We start from the raw sequence: 26,607 nt of genomic DNA on the forward strand, positions 1-26,607 counted from the left end.
CTCAGAAAGCTACTTGAAACCTTTGCATTTGCACTAACCACATCTTAAACACTAACTTGAAAAAAACTGGGAACCCCTGCCCTGATCCAGAACTCTAATTTGAACTCCTGTAGCTGATTTGAATCATTTGTTTAAGCCTAACCCTACATTAAAACCATACCCCATAGATTGTAATGTACATTTGCAACTAACTTTAACCCAAACCCATTCCAAAACCTTACGATACCCCAACTATGACTTGTAACTATAATTAGAATTCCAAATCTATGTTTAGAAATGTAAATCTGAATGAAAAGCCTCATCTTAAATGATAACAATGGCCTTAACGCTTAGCTCAGTTAGAAACACAAACTCTGATATTAAACCTTATACCTTTGTTACCTTGGATTTAGAGCCACGATTAAGTTTAAAACTTTAAACCCGACCAGTACCTTGGAATAGATAGAAACAGTTTGAAACCCAACCCCAATTTGAAACCCTAGTCAATATTTAAACTCTGAACCATCAAACTTGAAATCCTAACCCTTTTATTCATAAACTGAACTCTGTCCATTAGAGCTGGGAATCTTTGGGCACCTAACGATTCGATTACGATTACGATTCAGAGGCTCCGATTCGATTCTAAAACGATTATTGATGCACCCCCCTCCTTTTTTTTTTTTCTCTCTCTTTTTTTATTTTTTTTTTTTAAATGTTTTGTACATTAGTTCCAAAATTGTTCAAAAATACTCTCAGGCTAAACCACACTACTATTTCAGTATCAAGTTAACATATAGCAGTTAACAAATTTACAAAAATAACATTAAATAAAAAACTCCAGTCCCAATTCTGTATCAGCAGCTTTAAACTACACTCAATTAATTTAATGTTGTGAATCAACTGTTACAGTCTCCCGTTATTCCATAATTTCCCTTTTGTCTACTTTTGACATATGAAAGTTTTAAAACTATTTTAAAGATAGATTCAAGTCAATATTTTACCGATTTAGGAGTATTTTAGATAAAAAGTTAATTAGGTTTGCTTGGAAGGTTCGCTACAACAGCCTTGCAGGGAAGTGTACTGCTTTAAGATGGCGGCCATTTATTACGCCCGCATCTAGCTTTTTGTAGATGTGCTGCTAACACTACCAAATCTATATTGCATCTAGTCCTATATAAATGATATCCACCGTAAACTTTGTAGCAGCTTTTCGGCAGCAGTCAGGTATGTTGTTGTGTTTTTTTTATCTCGTTGCAAGAGTTGAGCTAGAGCCGTGAGTTGAGCATTGGCATTACCCGAGGGGCCGGGTAATGGGAAGCATGATATTTAGCTACTCTCGCTCCGTTCCGCCCCGAAGACCGCGCGGCGCGCTGAGTGTTGTGTACTTCCGCTTTACTTCGCATATTTCAATAATCGGAATTTGGATGTTTGTGAATCGTTCTCGAATCTTCCACGGCCGAATGGCGAATAATCTAAGAATCGGAAATTTTGCACACCTCTACTGTCCATATACCCTACTAAGAAACCTGAATCCCAACTTTCAACCAACAATATTTTAATGAAATTGAAGGTGAGCATTAACAAATCGGAATCGCCCAATGGCAGGTGTGTGGTTGAAACTAAGACATGATGTCTGGCTTCTATTTAGAGCATTGTTGCTGTGATGATGCAGATGATGTCACCGCCTTGGTCATCGCTTTTTTGACACAGAATTCCGCCACATCCACCATATGTCCCATCACCCTCACCACCAGCCCACTACCCCACCTGCCCCCTCCCCCCTCCTTCTCCCCAAACTCCTGGCACTCGGACCTAGGGCCGACACCCAGCCGCACTATGAACACATGGCAAAACCTTCAAGATGACTTCCGACAGTCCGTCGGCGTGTGGCCAACTGCAGCATCTCACCAAAGGCCTCAGCGATGCTACCATCGCAGTGGACAACACCGAATTCCACATCCATAAGATAATCCTATGCAACTGTAGCCCCTACTTTGGGTGAGTTGGGGGGAAACGTCAATAGAAAATTATGGACCTTGTCAATTCAAGTTGATCTTGTGTGTCTGTCTCCTGGTTGTTCAGAGCCCTCTTTCTACGCTGGTCCACCCCAGACCAGAGGGTGTATGTCATACGTGGTCTGACGGCCCACTTAATGCAGCTCATTGTCGATTTTGCATACACCGGCAACTTGTCGGTGACAGAGGACAATGTGAAGGAATTGTTGATTGCGGCCGATGAATTCAATATGATTGCTATTGTTCAAACTTGCTGCGCATTTCTAACAGAGCAGCTCAGGCCGGAGAACTGCGTGGGCATCTGGCAGTTCACCCGGAACTATTATGTGCCCCAGCTCCAGCTTGAAGCCTACCAGTACATCCTATACCACTTTGAGGACGTGGCCGCTTCACACGAGCTCCGCCGACTCTCTGTTCAAGACCTGTGCGAAATCCTGGATCGGGACGACTTGATTGTGAAGAAGGAGAAAACAGTGTATGAGGCCGTCCTGCACTGGATTGCGCATTCGCCCTGTGAGCGTGGCAGAAACCTGGCTGTGCTGCTAGCTCGGGTGAGTGGACCAAGCGCCTTGATTTGTAGTAGTGGTACCTTTTTCTGCTTTAGTACCAACAACCAAAGTTGTCATTTCTGAGCATTATTACCACCCAAAAAACCTTGTCCTCAAGTTCAGAGTTTGAGTAATGTAGAAGCCAAGTGTACCATAACTTGAAAGCAGGCCTATAGTGCTTACAAACGTAATTTTAAACCCTAACTTTGACCTGAGGTTGTTTACATCAACAACAAGAGTTTACGGTTTAAAAGCCTAATTTGAAACTGAAACAATTTATACAAATTCTTTCTTAAAAACCAACCACTAGTTTGAAGCCGAAATTCACAACTACAACCTGTATGTAGTCCATATCAAAAAGCCCAATTTGAAGCTCATATACTGACTACAGGAGAAATGAACACCCATTTTTATACCTTGTGTACTGTTCTACTGTCCGCTGCAGGTCCGTTTGGCTCTGACTACTGAAGATTTCATCACCGTCAATGTGCTGTCCAATCAGATGGTGCAGAACAGCAGAAAGTGTCTCGACATGGTCAGTTTTGCCACTCGAGTGATCCGCCACATGAAAGCCAACTCCGTGTCAGGATTCTGCAACCTAGTCGCTCGTCCTCGCCTGCCATCTGCCATCCTTCTGGCAATCGGTGGCTGGAGCGGCGTCAACCCGACCAAGTGCATAGAAGCGTATGACATCCACGCCAACAGTTGGGTAAGCCTTTTGGATGATATGGACCAAGCGCGGGCATACTGCGGTGCCGCCTTTCTCCACAACGCCATCTACTGTCTGGGCGGCTTTGACGGCACGGAACACTACAACACCGTCAGCCGCTTTGACCTGAACACTCGTACCTGGCAGGAAGTGGCGCCCATGCACTTCCGCCGCTGCTATGTGAGCGTCACAGTGCTTAATGGATGCATCTATGCAATAGGAGGCCACGATGGACGCGTAAGACTAAAGACGGCGGAGTACTACATGCCTGAGACAAACCAGTGGACTCTTATTGCCAGTATGCAAGAGCAGAGGAGTGATGCCAGCTGCACTGCCCTCAATGACAAGGTAGGTCATCTAGCCTCTGCCTTAACCAAGGTGGAAGTTATTGTCCAGTTGATACAAAATTAGGAAGTCTTCTATTTTGTTTCCCAAAATTTCAATCCTAGGGTCAATCCCAAGCGTCTTTCAACAACAAACCTGACAAGATTTAGTTCTGCAAAAAAAAAAAAAAAACCTAAACAATTAGTTTGTCACCAAATTTAATCTAATGTTGTTGTTTTTTTAACCTGTCCTGTTCAGCTGTTTGACACAGAGAATGGAAGTCTAATTGCCCGGATAGTCTGAACAGTTTTAATGTTTCACATTGAGAGTCTGACATGAACGACCAATGTGATCATTCAAAATACCTTTTTATCATGACAAAGCAGCGAACAGGAAGGGATTATGGGGGGACAGAAGAAAAGAAACACAAGAGAAGAAAGAAAAGAAACACATAATCAAACAACAACAAGAAATACATTGAACATCTAAACCAGGGGCGTCCAAACTTTTTGCAAAGGGGGTCAGATTTGGTGTGGTAAAAATGTGGGGGGCCGACCTTGGCTGACGTCTTTTACGTATAACAATATATTTAAGCAAATTTTAGCAAGCCGTTCTGTGTGTCACATTTGCTTTATTATAGGGCTTCAGCTATCGAATATTTTAGTAGTCGATTAATCGATGGACTAGTTTGTTCGAATAATAGAGTAATCGGATAAGGAACATGAAAAATTAAAACACCTGAGCTGAGCCTCAAACGATATAATTAAAAAAAAAAAAAAAGAGGATCTGTGTACAACAAAAGAACAATTGGCTAACTTGGATAGAAAAAGTCTGCTAGCTTAAATGCAATAAAATGCTAGTTTTTTTTTTTTTATTACAATGAATGAAATGAATGAATGAAATATTTATTGTCATCATCATCGGTATCATTGACAATATTTGACAATTACAAAATGTGATATCATTTCCCCGAAGGAAGGAACCGAAGAAGACAAAGGGACAATGACAATGCTCTTAACAAGTGGTTCAGACACATATTGCCACAAAAAACGGCTAAATATACCTACAAACTAAATTAAGAATGCATTAAAAAAAATTCGCTCAAACAAAAAGCTAATGTTGGTCTTACCAGGGAGCAGTGGGATTCAGCCATGTGAAAAGAGGCAGACCAGAGGGCATTGTATCCACCCTCATCAGTGAAATAAAATGCAAACACTTTTAAAATCAACCATTACAGTGCCACTTCAATTAAACGAATACTCAACAAAATTTAGTTTGAATATTTTTTTTCTAATCAAATACTCGAGTTAATCGATTAATCGTTGCATCACTACCTTTTTTTTTTTTTTTTTTTAAATTAATAACTTCAACAATTTTTCAACTAGCCTTTGTGGCGTTCTCTTTCGACTTGCGGGCTCTTGCGAAATACTGCTGCTGTGAAATTAAACTAGCTTCAAGTTGCTTCAATTTCTCGCTACGTATCTACCCTGTAATCTTGTCATACATGTCAGCGTTTCTTGTTTGGTAATATCGCCTCATAATGAACTCATTAAAAACAGCGACTGTCTCTTTGCAAATGAGGCAGACACAGTCGTTGCGTATTTTAGTGACGAAATAGTCCAGTTTCCACCTATCCTTGATGCGCCAGCCGTTGCAGTCAACTTTTTTTTGTTGTTGATTGTCACCATTTTAGAAAATTGGGAGTAAAGGGTCACATGTGGTAATGTTGCTTAGAGTGGTGCTCCCTTTTAGTGGGTAAATGAGGAGCAGCATTTAGTGTGTAAGCTACTTCATATGCTTGTAGCAGTACTGCTGACCAATTTATTAAGTCTGTGTGTGGGCCAGACGTTATTGATTTTATGATAGAGGTTGGGGGCCGGATGAAATCTGACCACGGGCCGCATTTGGCCCCCGGGCCGGACTTTGGACACTTCTGATCTAGACTAATCACTAATATGCTAGTGCCATCGTCAGTGAGATGTATTTCCGGTTTACACCATGTGGGGGCCTATTGGCCAGTGAAAGAGGGGGATGGGGGTGGGGGTGTCTATAAGCCTATAAGCTAAGTGATTGAAAGGGGTAGAGTGTACACAAATCAGTTCTGTGATCTAGAACCCAGTAATCGTGTGAATCTCTTATGAGTGTAAGCCCGTTGCCGACCAACCCTACGCCGCCCCATCCCCAATCCCGGCACCAGGACCCCCAACCCGAGCATGCCCTACCACATCCAGCAGCACGAGAGCCCTACCGGGCGCGCGACAGCCACGCAGACGGGCGGAGAAGCAGCGCAGGCGCCAACCCAGGGCCACGGCCCCCACCAAATTTAATCTAATGTTGTATATTACAATAATTATGTGAATTAACAGTATATTAAGAATTCTACTTGGTTTATGGTTGTCAGCAGATTGTGGTGAAGTTTCTAACTAATCGTAGCACTTACGGGAACTCGCTGCTGAAGTCAATTTTGCTTCAAAAATTCCCTTGTATTATTTATTTATTTATTTATTGGGTCAGCTGTACAAGACAGTTGAGAGTCGATTGTTAAGAATTTGCGTTTTTATCTTGGGGTGTGAGCAAATCATAGCAAATAACATTGTGATTATTTAGTCCATTCAATACAAATCCAATCGGTTGCAGGTTTACATTTGCGGTGGTTTCAATGGAAATGAGTCCCTGCAAACGGCAGAATACTACAACCCAGAGACCAACAAGTGGACAGCCACGGCTCCGATGAGTTGCCGCCGCAGCGGCATTGGAGTAATTGGGCATGCTGGCCATGTGTATGCAGTAAGTATAACGTTGACATCCGCATGGCATTCTTTTGTACTGTATTTTGTATGTTAAATAACTTATTTAAAATAACCTTTTGCTCCTGAAGGTTGGAGGCTACGACGGTGACGACCGCCTGGCCAGCGCCGAGGCCTACGACCCCGAGACGGACACCTGGATCATGTTGCCCCCAATGCAGTGTCCTCGGAGTAACTTTGGCATTGAAGTCGTGGAAGATTGTCTCTTTGTGGCTGGCGGCTACAATGGCGTCTCCACAACCAATCTGGTGGAGTACTATGACCTAAAACTTGGCACGTGGTCTGCAGCAAATGACATGGGGCTCTCTCGAAGTGCTCTGAGCTGCTGCGTGATGTCTGGCTTGCCAAACATTGCTCAATATACTATGCTTCGTAATGACCTGCCTTTGCTCTTCTTGGAGGACGATTCTCTCGATATGGAAGACGAAGTCTAAAAAAAGGATTTTTAAAAAATTTTTTACCGCTGACAAACCACCCAAAAAAATGTAACTTTTACCATGCATTGATTGTTTTTTATTGAGTTTAATTAACTACAGTATTACAATATTGAGATTCTGAGAAAATTTGCTGAAATAAATTTTGTTTTTTAAAAAATTGCAATGAGTCTGGAGGGACAACTGGATTACCAAAATAAGTTTTTTGGATATAGATGTCAGTATTTTGGGTACAACTGTCCCTCACCATAGGCGGAGTTTGACTTTTGAGGCGGGGGGCAATAAAATTAACTGAGAAGAATATTTACTGTATACTAAGTTGACAGTGAGCGTTTTTTGTTTCCCATCATTCTTGAGGGGAATTCTAAATCAGGCTGCTTAGGTAATACTTTTCGCCAAGATTGTCATCCGTTGAATAAGGTAGGCCCGCCGGTGTCGTACCAATGTAGTTACCCAGGTCAAAAATTGTATCCCCTGGGCAGAGCCACATGGAGGTAGATGTGTGTCTTTATTTTTCAATTAAAAAAAAAAGTTGCTTCAATTAAAAAATATATTTTCATATATATTTTTTTGTTTGAATGCAAAAATACATTTGAAACAAAAAAATTGTATGTGAACGCTATTTTTCTTTGATTTTTTGTTTTGTTTTGTTTTGTTTTTATTGAAGCAACTTTTTTGATTGAACTAATGTTGATTTGATTTTGGGCCACATTTTGGCTTGGACAGTTTTATTATTTATTATTCAATCAAAAAATAAGTTGCTTCAAAAATATATTTTCAAAAAGAGAAATCATTTCAATCAAAAAAGAAACTTTGAATGCAAAAAAATATTCAAGATTGAAAAATTTGCATTTGAACACCTAATTTTGTATCGAAAAAAGTTTTCTTTGTTTGAAACAATCCTTTTTGTGTTTGGGCCATATTATGGGTAGGACATTTGTGTCTAAATCATTCAATCCCCCATAAAGTTGCTTTAATCAAAAAAAAAAAAAAAAAAATCAAAGAGAAAAACCATTTGAAAAATAAAATTGCCCTCCCCTATTTTATTTTATATATTTTTTGGACAATTATATGCAAAGCAAATGACCGTCTAAGTTGCCAGTCACACGAGCTGTTCAAAGTCTAATTTTGACCGATTATAAAAATATATATTTTTGTTCATTTCATTCATTTTTGTTGCAGTTTTATTGCTTTACAATTTGTATATTTGTAGCAAAGTCAATTACATGCAATGACACTTTTCGAGCACCAGGGGGGCCTGGCCCCCCCTTAAAATCCGCTTATGTCCCTCACTTACTTACTTACTCAGGTGCAATATATAACTTCTGAGTTGAACATCAGGGAGACTCAGGGACTGATAAACATAATTGTGGATTTTGGCACATATTTTAAAGAATGCATTTTTTTTAAATCATTCCACACATTTCAATGAAATTAAAATTTGTACTGCCCGTTGATAAATATGGGACTGCATTTCTTTCACAGATAGCGTATCAACAGACCGTACAACGAAAGAGTTAACACAAAATAAGAATATATAGAGCTATTACACTCTGTACGTCGTTAGAGTTGCTCAGGCATGAAAATGGGTCAGGGGTTAAAAAGGTGAGAAGGGTGTGGAGGAAATATGTTCCAGTACACTGTATACCCCAACAAAATATTGAGCTCTGTCGACCCACACTGTGTTTCAGCAGGGCCGTGCAGAGACCGGTGGAGGGGCGGGTGCTCGTAGATCAAAAGGGGCACATGAACAAGTATTTAATACACCTTAAAACAACATAACTTCAATTTTAACCAGCTTTAGATAATAATTGGCTGCGACTGTGACATACTTTAATTGGGAGGGGGCAACAGTGAATAGAAATCAAAACTGTCATCAACACTGTCTGGCTGTGACTCAGTCAGTCTGCCTCTTTTCTTCCTTCAACCTCTGCATCAAAACTTCCTTCCTCAACTTGTTCATCTGAGAACAAACCACATCAGATGGTCATTGAGCCACCAACAGCACAGTTTTCTCAAAACTATTATTTCATTATTATCCATACTTAACAACTCTAGCACCTAATGATTAATAAAGCAATGACATAAAATCTTATAGAAAAATAACATTGTAATTGTGTTTATAATTGTATTTAATACCCGACTATCCTTGCGAACTTGTTCTTACCAGGTCTGCTATTCACCCAGCTGATGAGGTATCCACTGCCTTTAGCAGCCTCATCCAACTCCTTTTTTATCCCTCAATCTCCTTTCCCTACGAGGCATGTCTATGTAATGAAATATAAATATAAAAAAAAAAAAAAAAAAAAAAAAAAAAAACACTCCCCGGTGGCTTTTAGTTTTAAAGCTTTCTTAATTTCTTTCTCTCTCAATAACGATGGAGGCAGATTTGTGTTTTTATTATTCAATCAAAAAACAAAGTTACTTCTATCAAAAACAAAGTTGCGTCAATCAAAATATAGTATAAACTTTTAATCCCAAAAAAGTCACTTCAATTAAAAAAAATTGTTTTTGATTGCAAAAATAAATTTGAGACAAAAAAAGCATTTGAAAACTATTTTTCTCGATTGAAACAAATTTTTCCATTGAAGTAATGTTGTTTTGCGTTTGGGCCACATTTTGGCTAGAACATTTGTGTCTTTATTATTCAATCAAATAAGTTGCTTCAAACAAAAAAATATATATAAAAAGAAAAACTGCACATGTGTCAATCACCATTTAACAAAGCCTGAGAGGGTTTGAGTAGACTCACTATGAAGCATTTAATAAATTTCTTACTACTTTATTCTTGTTTAAAAATAATTAGGTGGGGCAGTAACATGTTTGAAACTTATCATGATTCTTACATTTTGAAGTGCTTGAAAACCATTTATAAATGATACTTTGGTGAAAAAAGTGAAAAAACATGTCTTATATATATATGTATTTTTTTCCTACGTAAAATCTGAAATAAATACATTGAATACGCACAAAAAAATTGGGGGGGGGGGAGCTACTTCGCGGTTTTCACTTATTGCGGCGGGTTCTGGTCCCCATTAACCGAGAAAAACGAGGGATCCCTGTATTTCTGAAAAGCTTAGCAAGAGTCATTCCCACCACTCGTCGGGCCGGTGTTGTGCCGACACCGGCCGTCAGATCAAGTCACAGCCGAAAATAACGCGTCTCAGGCGGACGACTGGAGCGATACGAGGCGCCCCCCTCCATCCGAGAGCATGCCGCTTCATTTGACTCAACAGTGTGTTTCTTCGTCTATATTACAGCTAAATACACAAGCTTGACGCCAATTTAACGGGAGCTATTTTTTGGGGGGGGCAGATTTGGCTAGCTCTGGCAGTGTTCAACGCAAGCTGCAACGAATGGCAGTAACTTTTTTATATCGCAAAATGTGAAAACGATTGAAACCATTACTCACCAAATTCAATCTGCTGGCAAATACAGGCAAGTGTGTATGCTGCGCTCTGGTCTGCCCCGGTGTGGATAAGGCCTGCTTTTTGTTTTCGCAGCTTTGCAATGCAACCAAAGGCTCCCCGAGCACTCTTTGTACACGTAAGGAGTGCGCGCGTTTGGAATAATGAAACGCAGCTTGGGCCGATGATTGGTTCTCGTCAGCGAAGCATCTAGAAGGATTTGCTGACTGTCCAAGTGTCACTTATAAAAAGAACCGATTTCTTAAGTGCTCAGTTTACGTACTTAGTTAATCACATGATGATAATAATAATAATTAAATAAAACCTCCCGACCCCACCCCCCCCTCCCAAAAAGAATTTCTCCTCGGATCTACGCAATTCACGTAAATCGCCCTTTTTGACTTCAAAACGGCGAATTTCGCCGAAAGGTGAGAGATTTTCATGCCTGATTGCTACACTGATGCTAACCGCGAGTTTACGAACCACTTCAGCTTGCTCTCAAACAATGGCTGTCTACTCCAAACGCAATCTTTGATTTCAAGCTACAAGCTTCAAACATGAAACTTGCTGGTTTACAGCATTGCAAACGAAAATGAATGACGTGCACCTCATGCATAAGGACTTCAAGTGATCTCATTTATTGAGTAAAGCTTACGGTAGGACACTCAGCTTGCACACTTCTGGTGAACGTTAGAAAATAAGTGAAAGTCATGTTTGAGGTAATGCAGATGTCTGCAGTTAAAAAAAAATCAATGGAGGTCTAAAATCTACAAATTTTAACTACATTTACTCTGGCATCTGTATATTTACAATATTTATTCTATTTTCATAACTAGTTTTATGTATGTTAGTCTGTACATCGTGCACTATATCTGCATAACTCAAAAATTTAAATTCTTTTTAACTCAATTTTATTGCCACATGATCTCATATTTCAAATAATGTATATTTTTTTCAAAAGCCTTTCAATACAAAAATGTCCAAAGTAAAAACTTGTACATTAGGTTCAAGCTGCCGTTTTCCTGAAGTCTTTGAGGTTGACCTGTCAGGTTTCACATCTGGTACATCACAAAATCCCACATTCGCTCCCACAAAGTCAGCATTCTTCCACTTGAGCAGCATCTGTGGCTGCACCCATCAGTCATCAGAGCCCTTGTTCATGCCATGGTTGTTTCTCGGCTGCATAGCTACTGTATGTCTCAGGTGCCTCTAATTCAGGATGTATTCTGTCCCGGACAGTCTCCAGTCTGCTGCCATTGATTGATCCAAATAAAGCCCTAGAAGATCGTGAGGCTTTTAACTCCCTCTATGCTTTGCTCTCCTTCCATTTATCACCTAGGCCCCTCACCTGATGATTTGTCTGAGGGACTAAATTCAAGGAAAGTAAATGCCCAGCAAATCCAGTAATGTCCAGCCATTTGGTACACTAACATTCTCACGAGTTGAGGGTGCCCAAGGGTATTTACAACATGCGCAGTTTGCAAAGCAGAAACCCATTTGTGTGGAAAATTAGTTGACGTACAAAAAATTTCCCTTAATTTGCCGAAATGGGTAAAGCTCTTTATCCGTCCGTCCATCCATCCCAAGCCAGTGTCAAGATATAATCTCTTCACCAGGTTCTGGGCCTGCCCCAAGGTGTCCTCCCAGCTGGACGTGTCAGGAACACTTCCCTAGGGAGGCGCCCTAGTGGAATCTGCACCAGATGCCCAAAGCACCTCAACTGACTCCTTATTACGTGAAGGAGCTGCGACTAAACTCTGAGCTTCTCGTAAATATCAGTGTATCTCAGCGTTTCTAAGTGAAACACCAGCTATCTGCCTGACAAAGCACATTTTGGCCGCTTGTACCAGCAATCACATTCGCTGCTCAGCCTCCAACGCGTACAGACGCACTCTGAAGCACTCTCTTATCTTAACCGATAAGCGCTCAGGGCCAGCAAACTCGACTCATAGTATGGCTCCAAAGAATTTGAAACCTGGAGACTTGGATGAAATAAAATCCTCTATACAGAAGTTGGAGCTCTCCTTGACTGGCAACTTGATTCAAAACCAGAATCAATAAATCGTCAGAGAGCTCCATTTAATTCGCGCTGAAAACGAGAAACTCAAGCAGGCGGTCGAGGAGAGAGATGTTCGCATCAAGAAGCTGGAAATTTTGGCTGACGACCTCGACCAGTGCCAACGCGCAAATGAGCTCATCATTTCTGGATTTCAACTGACGCCTGGCTCAGGGGACACAGTGGCGCAACTACTAAGCTGAAAGAGTATGGAATAAACATGGAACCGCTGGACATCCGTCGCTTCCTTCTGCTCCCATCTGGGGGGAGAGGACCAGTGACGGTGCTCATGAAGCTGGCAGACCACAAGACTAAGACTGCCTTGCTTAACCAGCGCCGCCACCTGAAAGGGTCGAAGATTTTCTTGAATGACAACTTGACTTGCCGAAATTGCAAGAAAAGCACGTCAACTCAAGAAAGCTGGGAAAATAGCCAACACCTGGGTCTCGGATTGCAGGATCCTTGTAAAGACACAAGATATAAAGATCAAAGCTATTACGAGTTTTTACCAACTGACTACAATAGCTGGATAACTGTAAATACTACACAGCCGACCAGTATAACAACGCGTGGATGTGGACGGTAAACTGAAACTTATCAACGGCAGGAGTTACAAGAAACTTGAACACATTAAGGACTATCTACCAAAGTCAACAAAGGCTCTGACTTTAATTTGCACGGATATAACATGACACAAAGTATCGGGCATCTAAGGGGTGAGTGGGTGTTGCAATTATGATTGACAATCTCCTGGAATGTATTACAATTGAACTCCTAATTGAATCCAATTGTTAAAACATAATTATCTGCTGTGTCTACCGAGCTCCTGATTCAAATGTCTAGTTTACTGAGTATATGGAAAAGATACTGTATAAAACGAATAATAAGCATGTTTTCGTTGTGGAGACATTAATCTTGGGATAAAATATGTACAGCTTGTTGTTTGATTTTCTCAAACATTCATGTCTGATGAAACTGTTACAGTGACCTTGTGTGCGCCAATTGTTGCCACCATGTACACCTCAGCAATGTATCCTTTTAAGAGACTTATAAGAAAAGCATTTTGTGTCGCTACTCACACCAGCTGTGATAACATGTCACGCACATAGCCACAACAAAATTGTTCCACAGCAAACAGATGCAAAAATGTCAGGGACATGACAAAGTCATAACCTTGTACGGCCTAAAATTAGTCGAGCTGCTGGACTGGACTGGACGCTTAGTTACCAAACCCAGATTGTTGACTGTGTTATTTTACAGTTTTGATGTATGTTCCATGCCTGAATGTGCGTCTTTAGTTGTATGGGGGACGGGAAACTGATAAGCATATGCTTTATCTCGTCCGCCTTTGTCGTCTTCTTCGGTTCCTTCGGGCCAATCATAATCACATTTTGTAATTGCAATGATACCGATGATGATGACAATAAAATTCCATTAAAAAAAAAAAAAAAAATTTAAATCTTGCTCTTTTGGTCATGACCCATCGTTCATGACCATAGGTGAGGGTAGGAACGAAGATCGAACTGTAGATGGAGAGATTTGCCTCTCAGCTCAAATCCCTCTTCATTGCAAAAGTGCGATATAGCGTCTACAATACTGTTCCTGCTGCCCCGATACTCTGTAAAGAGATACTTGCACTCTTTCACATGAAGCAGGACCTCATTCCCTACCCAGAGAAAGCAGTCCACTGGTTTCCTGCAGAGAATCATGGCCTCAGATATGGAGGGCTGATCCGCATCCCCAACGCTTCACACTCGGCTGCATACCCGTCCAGTGAGTGCTGCAGGTCACAGGCTGATGATGCAAACAGACCCACATCATCTGCAAAAAGCAGCAATGCTTTAATGATGCAAACGATGTAGCGACTGATGACGAAAGTGACATAGAATGCCATCATGATCTAAACTCACTATGCCACTATGTGTTAATATTTCTTACGACTTTCACTAGAAAAGGCCCAACAAGTGTTCCAAGATGGCTCGTCCTCGCCTGTCCTCTGCCATCCTTCTGGCAATCGGTGGCTGGAGCGGATCCAACCCGACCAAGTGCATAGAAGCGTACGACATCCACGCCAACAGTTGGGTAAGCCTTTTGGATGATATGGACCAAGCGCGGGCATACTGCGGTGCCGCCTTTCTCCACAACGCCATCTACTGTCTGGGCGGCTTTGACGGCACAGAACACTACAACACTGTCAGCCGCTTTGACCTGAACACTCATACCTGGCAGGAAGTGGCGCCCATGCACTTTCGCCGCTGCTATGTGAGCGTCACAGTGCTTAATGGATGCATCTATGCAATAGGAGGCCACGATGGACGTGTAAGACTAAAGACGGCGGAGTACTACACGCCTGAGACAAACCAGTGGACTCTTATTGCCAGTATGCAAGAGCAGAGGAGTGATGCCAGCTGCACTGCCCTCAATGACAAGGTAGGTCATCTAGTCTCTGCCTTAACCAAGGTGGTAGTTATTGTCCAATTGATATAAAATTAGGAAGTCTTCTATTTTGTTTCCCAAAATTTCAATTCTAGGGTCAATCGCAAGCGTCTTTCAACAACAAACCTGACAAGATTTAGTTCTCAAAAAAACCTAAACAATTAGTTTGTCACCAAATTTAATCTAATGTTTTTTGTTTTTTTTAACCTGTCCTGTTCAGCTGTTTGACACAGAGAATGGAAGTCTAAGTGCCCGGATAGTCTGAACAGTTTTAATGTTTCACATTGAGAGTCTGATATACTCCCATTGTGATCATTCAAAATACCTTTTTATTATGACAAAGCAGCGAACAGGAAGGGATTATGGGGGGGGGGGGGGGGGGGGGGGGGGGGGGCAGAAGAAAAGAAACACAAGAGAAGAAAGAAAAGAAACACATACACTAACAACAAGAAATACATTGAACATGTACACTAATCACTAATATGCTGGTGCCATCGTCAGCGAGATGTATTCCCGGTTTACACCATGTGGGGGCCTATTGGCCAGTGAAAGAGGGGGATGGGGGTGTCTATAAGCCTATAAGCTAAGTGATTGAAAGGGATAGAGTGTACACAGAACAGTTCTGTGATCTAGAACCCAGTAATCGTGTGAATCTCTTATGAGTGTACGCCCGTTGGTGACCAACCCTACGCCACCCCAACCCCAATCCCGGCACCAGGACCCCCAACCTGAGCATGCCCTACCACATCCAGCAGCACGATAGCCCCACCGGGCGCGCAACAGCCACGCAGACGGGCGGAGAAGCCGCGCAGGCGCCAACCCAGGGCCACGGCCCCCACCAAATGTAATCTAATGTTGTAAATTACAATAATTATGTGAATTAACAGTATATTAAGAATTCTACTTTGCTTATGGTTTGTCAGCAGATTGTTGTGGTGAAGTTTCTAACTAATCGTAGCACTTACGGGAACTCGCTGCTGAAGTCAATTTTGCTTCAAAAATTCCCTTGTATTATTTATTTATTTATTTATTGGGTCAGCTGTACAAGACAGTTGAGAGTCGATTGTTAAGAATTTGCGTTTTTATCTTGGGGTGTGAGCAAATCATAGCAAATAACATTGTGATTATTTAGTCCATTCAATACAAATCCAATCGGTTGCAGGTTTACATTTGCGGTGGTTTCAATGGAAATGAGTCCCTGCAAACGGCAGAATACTACAACCCAGAGACCAACAAGTGGACAGCCACGGCTCCGATGAGTTGCCGCCGCAGCGGCATTGGAGTAATTGGGCATGCTGGCCATGTGTATGCAGTAAGTATAACGCTGACATCCGCATGGCATTCTTTTGTACTGTATTTTGTATATTAAAGAACTTATTTAAAATAACCTCCTTTTGCTCATGAAGGTTGGAGGCTACGACGGTCAACACCGCCTGGCCAGCGCCGAGGCCTACAACCCTGAGACGGACACCTGGATCATGTTGCCCCCAATGCAGTGTCCTCGGAGTAACTTTGGCATTGAAGTCGTGGAAGATTGTCTCTTTGTGGCTGGCGGCTTCAGTGGCTTCTCCACAACCAATCTGGTAGAGTACTATGACCTAAAACTTGGCACGTGGTCTGCAGCAAATTGCATGGGGCTCTATCGAAGTGCTCTGAGCTGCTGCGTGATGTCTGGCTTGCCAAACATTGCTCAATATACTATGCTTCGTAATGACCTGCCTTTGCTCTTCTTGGAGGACGATTCTCTCGATATGGAAGACGAAGTCTAAAAAAAGGATTTTTAAAACATTTTTTACCGCTGACAAACCACCCCAAAAAATGTAACTTTTACCATGCATTGATTGTTTTTTATTGAGTTTAATTAACTACAGTTACAATATTGAGATTCTGAGAAAATTTGCTGAAATAAATTTTGTTTTTTAAAAAAATTGCAATGAGTCTGGAGGGACAACTGGATTACCAAAATAAGTCTTTTGGATACCGTAGATGTCAGTATTTTGGGTACAACTGTCCCTCACCATAGGCGGAGTTTGACTTTTGAGGCAGGGGGGCACAACATGTTGATGACCCCGAAACGCAGTGTCAGCAATAAAAATTAACTTAGAATATTTATACTAAGTTGACAGTGAGCGTTTTTTGTTTCCCATCATTCTTGAGGGGAATTCTAAATCAGGCTGCTTAGGCAATACTTTTCACCAAGATTGTCATCCGTTGAATAAGGTAGGCCCGCCGGTGTCGTGCCAATGTAGTTACCCAAGACAAAAATTGTATCCCCTGGGCGGAGCCACATGGAGGTAGATTTGTGTCTTTATTATTCAATCAAAAAAAAGTTGCTTCAATTAAAATATAAATTTTCATATATATATTTTTGTTTGGATGCAAAAATACATTTGAAACAAAAAAAAAATGTATGTGAACGCTATTTTTCTTTTATTTTTGTTGTTTTTATTGAAGCAACTTTTTTGATTGAACTAATGTTGATTTGATTTTGGGCCACATTTTGGCTTGGACAGTTTTGTATTTATTATTCAATCAAAAAATAAGTTGCTTCAAAAATATATTTTCAAAAAGAGAAAACACTTCAATCAAAAAAGAAACATTTCAATCAAGGAAAAAGTTTTTGAATGCGAAAAAATATTCGAGATTGAAAAATTTGCATTTGAACTCCTAATTTTGTATCGAAAAAGTTTTCTTTGTTTGAAGCAATCCTTTTTGTGTTTGGGCCATATTATGGGTAGGACATTTGTGTCCAAATCATTCAATCCCCCATAAAGTTGCTTCAATCAAAAAAAAAAAAAAAAAAAAAAAATCAAAGAAAAAAATCATTTGAAAAATAAAATTGCCCTCCCCTATTTTATTTTTTTTTTGAAAATTATTTGCAAAGCAAATGACCGTCTAAGTTGCCAGTCACACGAGCTGTTCAAAGTGTAATTTTGACCGATTATAAAAATATATTTTTTTGTTCATTTCATTCATTATGTTTGCAGTTTTATTGCTTTACAACTTGTATATTTGTAGCAAAGTCAATTACATGCAATGACACATTTCGACCACCAGGGGGGCCTAGCCCTCCGCTTAAAATCCGCTTATGTCCCTCACTTACTTACTTACTCAGGTGCAATATATAACTTCTGAGTTGAACATCAGGGAGACTCAGGGACTGATAAACATAATTGTGGATTTTGACTCATATTTTGAAGAATGCATTTTTTTTATCATTCCACACATTTCAATGAAATTAAAATTTGTACTGCCCATTGATAAATATGGGACTGCATTTCTTTCACAGATAGCGTATCAACAGACCGTACAACGAAAGTTTAAACACATAATAAGAATATACAGAGCTATTACACTGTACATCGTTAGAATTGCTACACTGATGCTAACGGCAAGTTTACGAACCACTTTAGCCTGCTCTCAAACAATGGCGGTCTACTCCAAACGCAATCTTTGATTTCAAGCTACAAGCTTCAAACATGAAACTTGCTGGTTTACAGCATTGCAAACGAAAATGAACGACGTGCACCTCATGCACAAGGACTTCAAGTGATCTCATTTATTGAGTAAAGCTTACGGTAGGACACTAAGCTTGCACACTTCTGGTGAACGTTAGAAAATAAGTGAAAGTCATGTTTGAGGTAATGCAGATGTCTGCAGTTAAAAAAAAATCAATGGAGCTCTAAAATCTACAAATTTTAAGTACATTTACTCTGGCATTTGTATATTTACAATATTTATTCTATTTTCAAAACTAGTTTTGTGTATGTTAGTCTGTACATTGTGCACTATATCTGCATAACTCAAAAATTTAAATTCTTTTTAACTCAATTTTATTGCCACATGATCTCATATTTCAAATTATGTATATTTTTTTCCAAAAGCCTTTCAATACAAAAATGTCCAAAGTAAAAACTTGTACATTAGGTTCAAGCTGCCGTTTTCCTGAAGTCTTTGAGGTTGACCTGTCAGGTTTCACATCTGGTACATCACAAAATCCCACATTCGCTCCCACAAAGTCAGCATTCTTCCACTTGAGCAGCATCTGTGGCTGCACCCATCAGTCATCAGAGCCCTTGTTCATGCCATGGTTGTTTCTCGGCTGCATAGCTACTGTATGTCTCAGGTGCCTCTAATTCAGGATGTATTCTGTCCCGGACAGGCTCCAGTCTGCTGCCATTGATTGATCCAAATAAAGCCCTAGAAGATCGTGAGGCTTTTAACTCCCTCTATGCTTTGCTCTCCTTCCATTTATCACCTAGGCCCCCCCACTTGATGATTTGTCTGAGGGACTAAATTAGGGCTGTCCCAAACAACTAATTTTCTCCCGATTAGTCAGCCGACTATTTTTACGATTAGTCGACTAATCTAATAATTAAAAAAAAATTTTTTTTTTATTGTTTTTGTTTACTAATTTATCTTTGAAATTTTTGTTGACGCTTATCAATTCACAAAAAACCATATTGGAACACTTAAATTATTTATTAAAGTACAAATAAACACATAAATAATAATAAATCACAAATAAACAATGAGTTCAAATGCTGATAGAATTAACTAGTGTAGCATCCCGATTGAAAAGGTGGTCTCTTAAACTGATGGTTTACAACTTTTATTCCATCCTTGATGTAATCACACCGTAAGAGCTATGGTGCACACAAATAAAACAACACAATTAGAAATCAACAAAAACTTTTCACCTTTTTCCTTTTAAACATTATTTATATATCAACGAATTGCCTTTACCTTAATTTATTACCTTATCATTGACAATCTCTCCCTTGAGTGCAATCACTGTATATACTGTATATATTTATGACCTTTTAACCTTATATAATTTTCTATACCATAAAATAAACCATAACGTGAAATAAACCTTTCAGTTAGCATTAAGGACAATACTAATAGCACTTATAGGCCCATTGTCAATGAAACATTATTATTCAGTAAGGCGACAGCACCCTCTGGTGTACAAAAAAAAAAAAAAAATACAAACGGTGACGGCGCTTGAGGCGTTTATTCACGGCCGACGTGCAGCCAAGCTTGGCATTGAAGAGACAGGACAGAAGAGTGTACCCTCCGTTGTTTCTTTGAAATAAGTCAATGTTTTGGACACTCTGGTGCGCTTTTTTTTTTTTGGCTTTGTGCCGCTTTCCCCGCTTGCATACAGAGCATCCGCCATTCTGAACTTCCCACGCATATATATTTTTTTAACCCTTCATTAACCGTCGACGGGATGTTGTGCTCGTCGACGGATTTACGTCATCGATGACGTCGACTATGTCGACTAGTCGGGACAGCTCTACAAATTCAAGGAAAGTAAATGCCCAGCAAATCCAGTAATGTCCAGCCGTTTGGTACACTAACATTCTCACGAGTTGAGGGTGCCCAAGGGTATTTACAACATGCGCAGTTTGCTAAGCAGAAACCCATTTGTGTGGAAAATTAGTTGACGTACAAAAAATTTCCCTTAATTTGCCGAAATTGGTAAAGCTCTTTATCCGTCCGTCCATCCATCCCAAGCCAGTGTCAAGATATAATCTCTCCACCTGGTTCTGGGCCTGCCCCAAGGTGTCCTCCCAGCTGGACGTGTCAGGAACACTTCCCTAGGGAGGCGCCCTAGTGGAATCTGCACCAGATGCCCGAAGCACCTTAACTGACTCCTTATTACGTGAAGGAGCTGCGACTAAACTCTGAGCTTCTCGTAAATATCAGTGTATCTCAGCGTTTCTAAGTGAAACGCCAGCTATCTGCCTGACAAAGCACATTTTGGCCGCTTGTACCAGCAATCACATTCGCTGCTCAGCCTCCAATGCGTACAGACATACTCTGAAGCACTCTCTTATCTTAACCGATAAGCGCTCAGGGCCAGCAAGCTCGACTCCCAGTATGGCTCCAAAGAATTTGAAACCTGGAGACTTGGATGAAATAAAATCCTCTATACAGAAGTTGGAGCTCTGCTTGACTGGCTTGATTCAAAACCAGAATCAAGAAATCGTCAGAGAGCTCCATTTAATTCGCGCTGAAAACGAGAAACTCAAGCAGGCGGTCGAGGAGAGAGATGTTTGCATCAAGAAGCTGGAAATTTTGGCTGACGACCTCGACCAGTGCCGACGCGCAAATGAGCTCATCATTTCTGGATTACAACTGACACCTGGCCCAGGGGACACAGTGGCACAACTGCTAAGCTGAAAGAGTATGGAATAAACATGGAACCGCTGGACATCCATCGCTGCCTTCTGCTCTCATCTGGGGGGAGAGGACCGACGACGGTGCTCATGAAGCTGGCAGACCACAAGACCAAGACTGCCCTGCTTAACCAGCGCCGCCACCTGAAAGGGTCGAAGATTTTATTGAATGACAACTTGACTCGCCGAAATTGCAAGAAAAGCACGTCAACTAAAGAAAGCTGGGAAAATAGCCAACACCTGGGTCTCGGATTTAAGGATCCTTGTCAAGACACAAGATATGAACATCAAAGCTATTACGAGTTTTGACCAACTGACTACAATAGCTGGATAACTGTAAATACTACACAGCCGACCAGTATAACAACTCGTGGATGTGGACGGTAAGCTGAAACTTATCAACGGCAGGAGTTACAAGAATCTTGAACACATTAAGGACTATCGACCAAAGTCAACAAAGGCTCTGACTTTAATTTGCACTGATATAACATGACACAAAGTATCGGGCATCTAAGGGGGTAGGGGGTGTTGCAATTATGACTGACAATCTCCTGGAATGTATTACAATTGAACTCCTAATCCCCAATTGTTAAAACATAATTATCTGCTGTGTCTACCGAGCTCCTGATTCAAATGTCTAGTTTACTGAGTATATGGAAAAGATACTGTATAAAACGAATAATAAGCATGTTTTCATTGTGGAGACATTAATCTTGGGATAAAATATGTACAGCTTGTTTGATTTTCTCAAACATTCATGTCTGATGAAACTGTTACAGTGACCTTGTGTGCGCCAATTGTTGCCACCATGTACACCTCAGCAATGTATCCTTTTAAGAGACTTATAAGAAAAGCATTTTGAGTCGCTACTCACACCAGCTGTGATAACATTTCACGCACATAGCCACAACAAAATTGTTCCACAGCAAAGAGATGCAAAAATGTCAGGGACATGACAAAGTCATAACCTTGTACGCCCTAAAATTAATCGAGCTGCTGGACTAGACGCTTAGTTACCAAACCCAGATTGTTGACTGTGTTATTTTACAGTTTTGATGTATGTTCCATGCCTGAATGTGCGTCTTTAGTTGTATGGGGGACAGGAAACTGATAAGCATATGCTTTATCTCGTCCGCCTTTGTGGTCTTCTTCGGTTCCTTCAGGCCAATCATAATCACATTTTGTAATTGCAATGATTGTCAATGATACCGATGATGATGACAATAAAATTGCATTAAAAAATTTAAAAAAATAAAAAATCTTGCTCTTTTGGTCATGACCCATTGTTCATGATCATAGGTGAGGGTAGGAACGAAAATCGAACTGTAGATGGAGAGATTTGCCTCTCAGCTCAAATCCCTCTTCATTGCAACAGTGCGATATAGCGTCTGCAATACCGTTCCTGCTGCCCCGATACTCTGTCAAGAGATACTTGCACTCTTTCACATGAAGCAGGACCTCATTCCCTACCCAGAGAAAGCAGTCCACTGGTTTCCTGCAGAGAATCATGGCCTCAGAAGATATGGAGGGCTGATCCGCATCCCCAACGCTTCACAGTCGGCTGCAAACCCGTCCAGTGAGTGCTGCAGTTCACAGGCTGATGATGCAAACAGACCCACATCATCTGCAAAAAGCTGCAATGCTTTAATGATGCAAACGATGTAGCGACTGATGACGAAAGTGACATAAAATGCCACCATGATCTAAACTTACTATGCCACTATGTGTTAATATTTCTTACGACTTTCACTAGAAAAGGCCCAACAAGTGTTCCAAGATGGCTCGTCCTCGCCTGCCCTCTGCCATCCTTCTGGCAATCGGTGGCTGGAGCGGATCCAACCCGACCAAGTGCATAGAAGCGTACGACATCCACGCCAACAGTTGGGTAAGCCTTTTGGATGATATGGATTAAGCGCGGGCATACTGCGGTGCCGCCTTTCTCCACAACGCCATCTACTGTCTGGGCGGCTTTGACGGCACAGAACACTACAACACCGTCAGCCGCTTTGACCTGAACACTCGTACCTGGCAGGAAGTGGTGCCCATGCACTTTCGCCGCTGCTATGTGAGCGTCACAGTGCTTAATGGATGCATCTATGCAATAGGAGGCCACGATGGACGTGTAAGACTAAAGACGGCGGAGTACTACACGCCTGAGACAAACCAGTGGACTCTTATTGCCAGTATGCAAGAGCAGAGGAGTGATGCCAGCTGCACTGCCCTCAATGACAAGGTAGGTCATCTAGTCTCTGCCTTAACCAAGGTGGTAGTTATTGTCCAATTGATACAAAATTAGGAAGTCTTCTATTTTGTTTCCCAAAATTTCAATTCTAGGGTCAATCCCAAGCGTCTCAACAACAAACCTGACAAGATTTAATCCTCAACAAAACCTAAACAATTAGTTTGTCACCAAATTTAATCTAATGTTTTTTGTTTTTTTTAACCTGTCCTGTTCAGCTGTTTGACACAGAGAATGGAAGTCTAAGTGCCCGGATAGTCTGAACAGTTTTAATGTTTCACATTGAGAGTCTGACATACTCCCATTATGATCATTCAAAATACCTTTTTATTATGACAAAGCAGCGAACAGGAAGGGATTATGGGGGGGGGGGGGGGGGAGAAAGAAAAGAAACACATACACAAACAACAAGAAATACATTGAACATGTACACTAATCACTAATATGCTGGTGCCATCGTCAGCGAGATGTATTCCCGGTTTACACCATGTGGGGGCCTATTGGCCAGTGAAAGAGGGGGATGGGGGTGGGGGTGTCTATAAGCCTATAAGCTAAGTGATTGAAAGGGATAGAGTGTACACAGATCAGTTCTGTGATCTAGAACCCAGTAATCGTGTGAATCTCTTATGAGTGTACGCCCGTTGGTGACCAACCCTACGCCACCCCAACCCCAATCCCAGCACCAGGACCCCCAACCTGAGCATGCCCTACCACATCCAGCAGCACGATAGCCCCACCGGGCGCGCAACAGCCACGCAGACGGGCGGAGAAGCCGCGCAGGCGCCAACCCAGGGCCACGGCCCCCACCAAATTTAATCTAATGTTGTAAATTACAATAATTATGTGAATTAACAGTATATTAAGAATTCTACTTGGTTTATGGTTGTCAGCAGATTGTGGTGAAGTTTCTAACTAATCGTAGCACTTACGGGAACTCGCTGCTGAAGTCAATTTTGCTTCAAAAAATCCCTTGTATTATTTATTTATTTATTTATTGGGTCAGCTGTACAAGACAGTTGAGAGTCGATTGTTAAGAATTTGCGTTTTTATCTTGGGGTGTGAGCAAATCATAGCAAATAACATTGTGATTATTTAGTCCATTCAATACAAATCCAGTCGGTTGCAGGTTTACATTTGCGGTGGTTTCAATGGAAATGAGTCCCTGCAAACGGCAGAATACTACAACCCAGAGACCAACAAGTGGACAGCCACGGCTCCGATGAGTTGCCGCCGCAGCGGCATTGGAGTAATTGGGCATGCTGGCCATGTGTATGCAGTAAGTATAACGTTGACATCCGCATGGCATTCTTTTGTACTGTATTTTGTATATTAAAAAACTTATTTAAAATAACCTCCTTTTGCTCATGAAGGTTGGAGGCTACGACGGTGACGACCGCCTGGCCAGCGCCGAGGCCTACAACCCCGAGACGGACACCTGGATCATGTTGCCCCCAATGCAGTGTCCTCGGAGTAACTTTGGCATTGAAGTCGTGGAAGATTGTCTCTTTGTGGCTGGCGGCTACAATGGCATCTCCACAACCAATCTGGTGGAGTACTATGACCTAAAACTTGGCACGTGGTCTGCAGCAAATTGCATGGGGCTCTATCGAAGTGCTCTGAGCTGCTGCGTGATGTCTGGCTTGCCAAACATTGCTCAATATACTATGCTTCGTAATGACCAGCCTTTGCTCTTCTTGGAGGATGATTCTCTCAATATGGAAGACGAAGTCTAAAAAAATTATTTAAAAAGATTTTTTTACTGCTGACAAACCACCCAAAAAAACGTAACTTTTACCATGCATTGTTTGTTTTTTATTGAGTTTAATTAACTACAGTATTACTATATTGAGATTCTGAGAAAATTTTCTGAAATAAATTTTGTTTTTTAAAAAATTGCAATGAGTCTGGAGGGACAACTGGATTACCAAAATAAGTCTTTTGGATACAGATGTCAGTATTTTGGGTACAACTGTCCCTCACCATAGGCGGAGTTTGACTTTTGAGGCGGGGGGGAAACAACATGTTGATGACCCCGAAACGTAGTGTCAGCAATAAAATTAACTTAGAAGAATATTTATACTAAGTTGACAGTGAGCGTTTTTTGTTTCCCATCATTCTTGAGGGGAATTCTAAATCAGGCTGCTAAGGCAATACTTTTCGCCAAGATTGTCATCCATTGAATAAGGTAGGCCCTCCGGTGTCGTGCCAATGTAGTTACCCAAGTCAAAAATTGTATCCCCTGGGCGGAGCCACATGGAGGTAGATTTGTGTCTTTATTATTCAATCAAAAAAAAAAGTTGCTTCAATTAAAAAAAAAAAAAGTTGCTTCAATTAAAACATATATTTTCATATATATATTTTTGTTTGAATGCAAAAATACATTCGAAACTAAAAAAAAATGTATGTGAACGCTATTTTTCTTTGATTTTTTTTTTTGTTTTGATTGAATTTTTTTTTTATTTTTTTATTGAAGCAACATTTTTGATTGAAGTAATGTCGATTTGATTTTGGGCCACATTTTGGCTTGGACATTTTTGTATTTATTATTCAATCAAAAAATAAGTTGCTTCAAAAATATATTTTCAAAAAGAGAAATTACTTCAATCAAAAAAAAACATTTCAATCAAGGAAAAAGTTTCTGAATGCGAAAAAATATTTGAGATTGAAAAATTTGCATTTGAACACCTAATTTTGTATCGAAAAAGAGAGTATGGAATAAACATGGAACCGCTGGACATCCGTCGCTGCCTTTTGCTCCGATCTGGGGGGAGAGGACCGGCGACGGTGCTCATGAAGCTGGCAGACCACAAGACCAAGACTGCCCTGCTTAACCAGCGCCGCCACCTGAAAGGGTCGAAGATTTTATTGAATGACAACTTGACTCGCCGAAATGCCGAAATTGCATGAAAAGTACGTCAACTAAAGAAAGCTGGGAAAATAACCAACACCTGGGTCTCGGATTGCAGGATCCTTGTCAAGACGCAAGATATGAAGATCAAAGCTATTATGAGTTTATACCAACTGACTACAATAGCTGGATAACTGTAAATACTACACAGCCGACCAGTGTAACAACTCGTGGATGTGGACAGTAAGCTGAAACTTATCAACGGCAGGAGTTACAAGAAACTTGAACACATTAAGGACTATCTACCAAAGACAACAAAGGCTTTGACTTTTATTTGCACGGATATAACATGACACAAAGTATCGGGCATCTAAGGGGGTAGGGGGTGTTGCAATTATGATTGACAATCTCCTGGAATGTATTACAATTGAACTCCTAATCCCCAATTGTTAAAACATAATTATCTGCTGTGTCTACCGAGCTCCTGATTCAAATGTCTAGTTAATTGAGTATATGGAAAAGATACTGTATAAAACGAATAATAAGCATGTTTTCGTTGTGGAGACATTAATCTTGGGATAAAATATGTACAGCTTGTTGTTTGATTTTCTCATACA

At 40.9% G+C, this 26,607-nt stretch overlaps 2 protein-coding genes and 1 pseudogene across 2 annotated transcripts; all 3 read left to right on the forward strand.

The window, feature by feature from the left end:
• The first annotated feature begins 1,840 nt into the window (after positions 1-1,840).
• On the forward strand, positions 1,841-6,816 carry LOC130929618 (kelch-like protein 10). The gene is made up of 5 exons (XM_057856938.1): positions 1,841-1,977; positions 2,062-2,545; positions 2,988-3,599; positions 6,213-6,362; positions 6,454-6,816. Exons 1-5 carry the CDS (start codon positions 1,841-1,843, stop codon positions 6,814-6,816), a joined length of 1,746 nt encoding a protein of 581 aa, XP_057712921.1.
• Positions 6,817-13,808: 6,992 nt separating this feature from the next.
• Positions 13,809-16,484, forward strand: LOC130929940 (kelch-like protein 10). Its single transcript, XM_057857579.1, has 4 exons — positions 13,809-14,081; positions 14,230-14,709; positions 15,878-16,027; positions 16,122-16,484. Exons 1-4 carry the CDS (start codon positions 13,809-13,811, stop codon positions 16,482-16,484), a joined length of 1,266 nt encoding a protein of 421 aa, XP_057713562.1.
• A 5,748-nt stretch (positions 16,485-22,232) lies between these two features.
• Positions 22,233-24,875, forward strand: LOC130929941 (kelch-like protein 10; annotated as a pseudogene).
• The last annotated feature ends 1,732 nt before the right edge of the window (positions 24,876-26,607 follow it).

The sequence above is a fragment of the Corythoichthys intestinalis genome, chromosome 14, assembly GCF_030265065.1.
Source record: "Corythoichthys intestinalis isolate RoL2023-P3 chromosome 14, ASM3026506v1, whole genome shotgun sequence".
NCBI lineage: Eukaryota > Metazoa > Chordata > Actinopteri > Syngnathiformes > Syngnathidae > Corythoichthys > Corythoichthys intestinalis.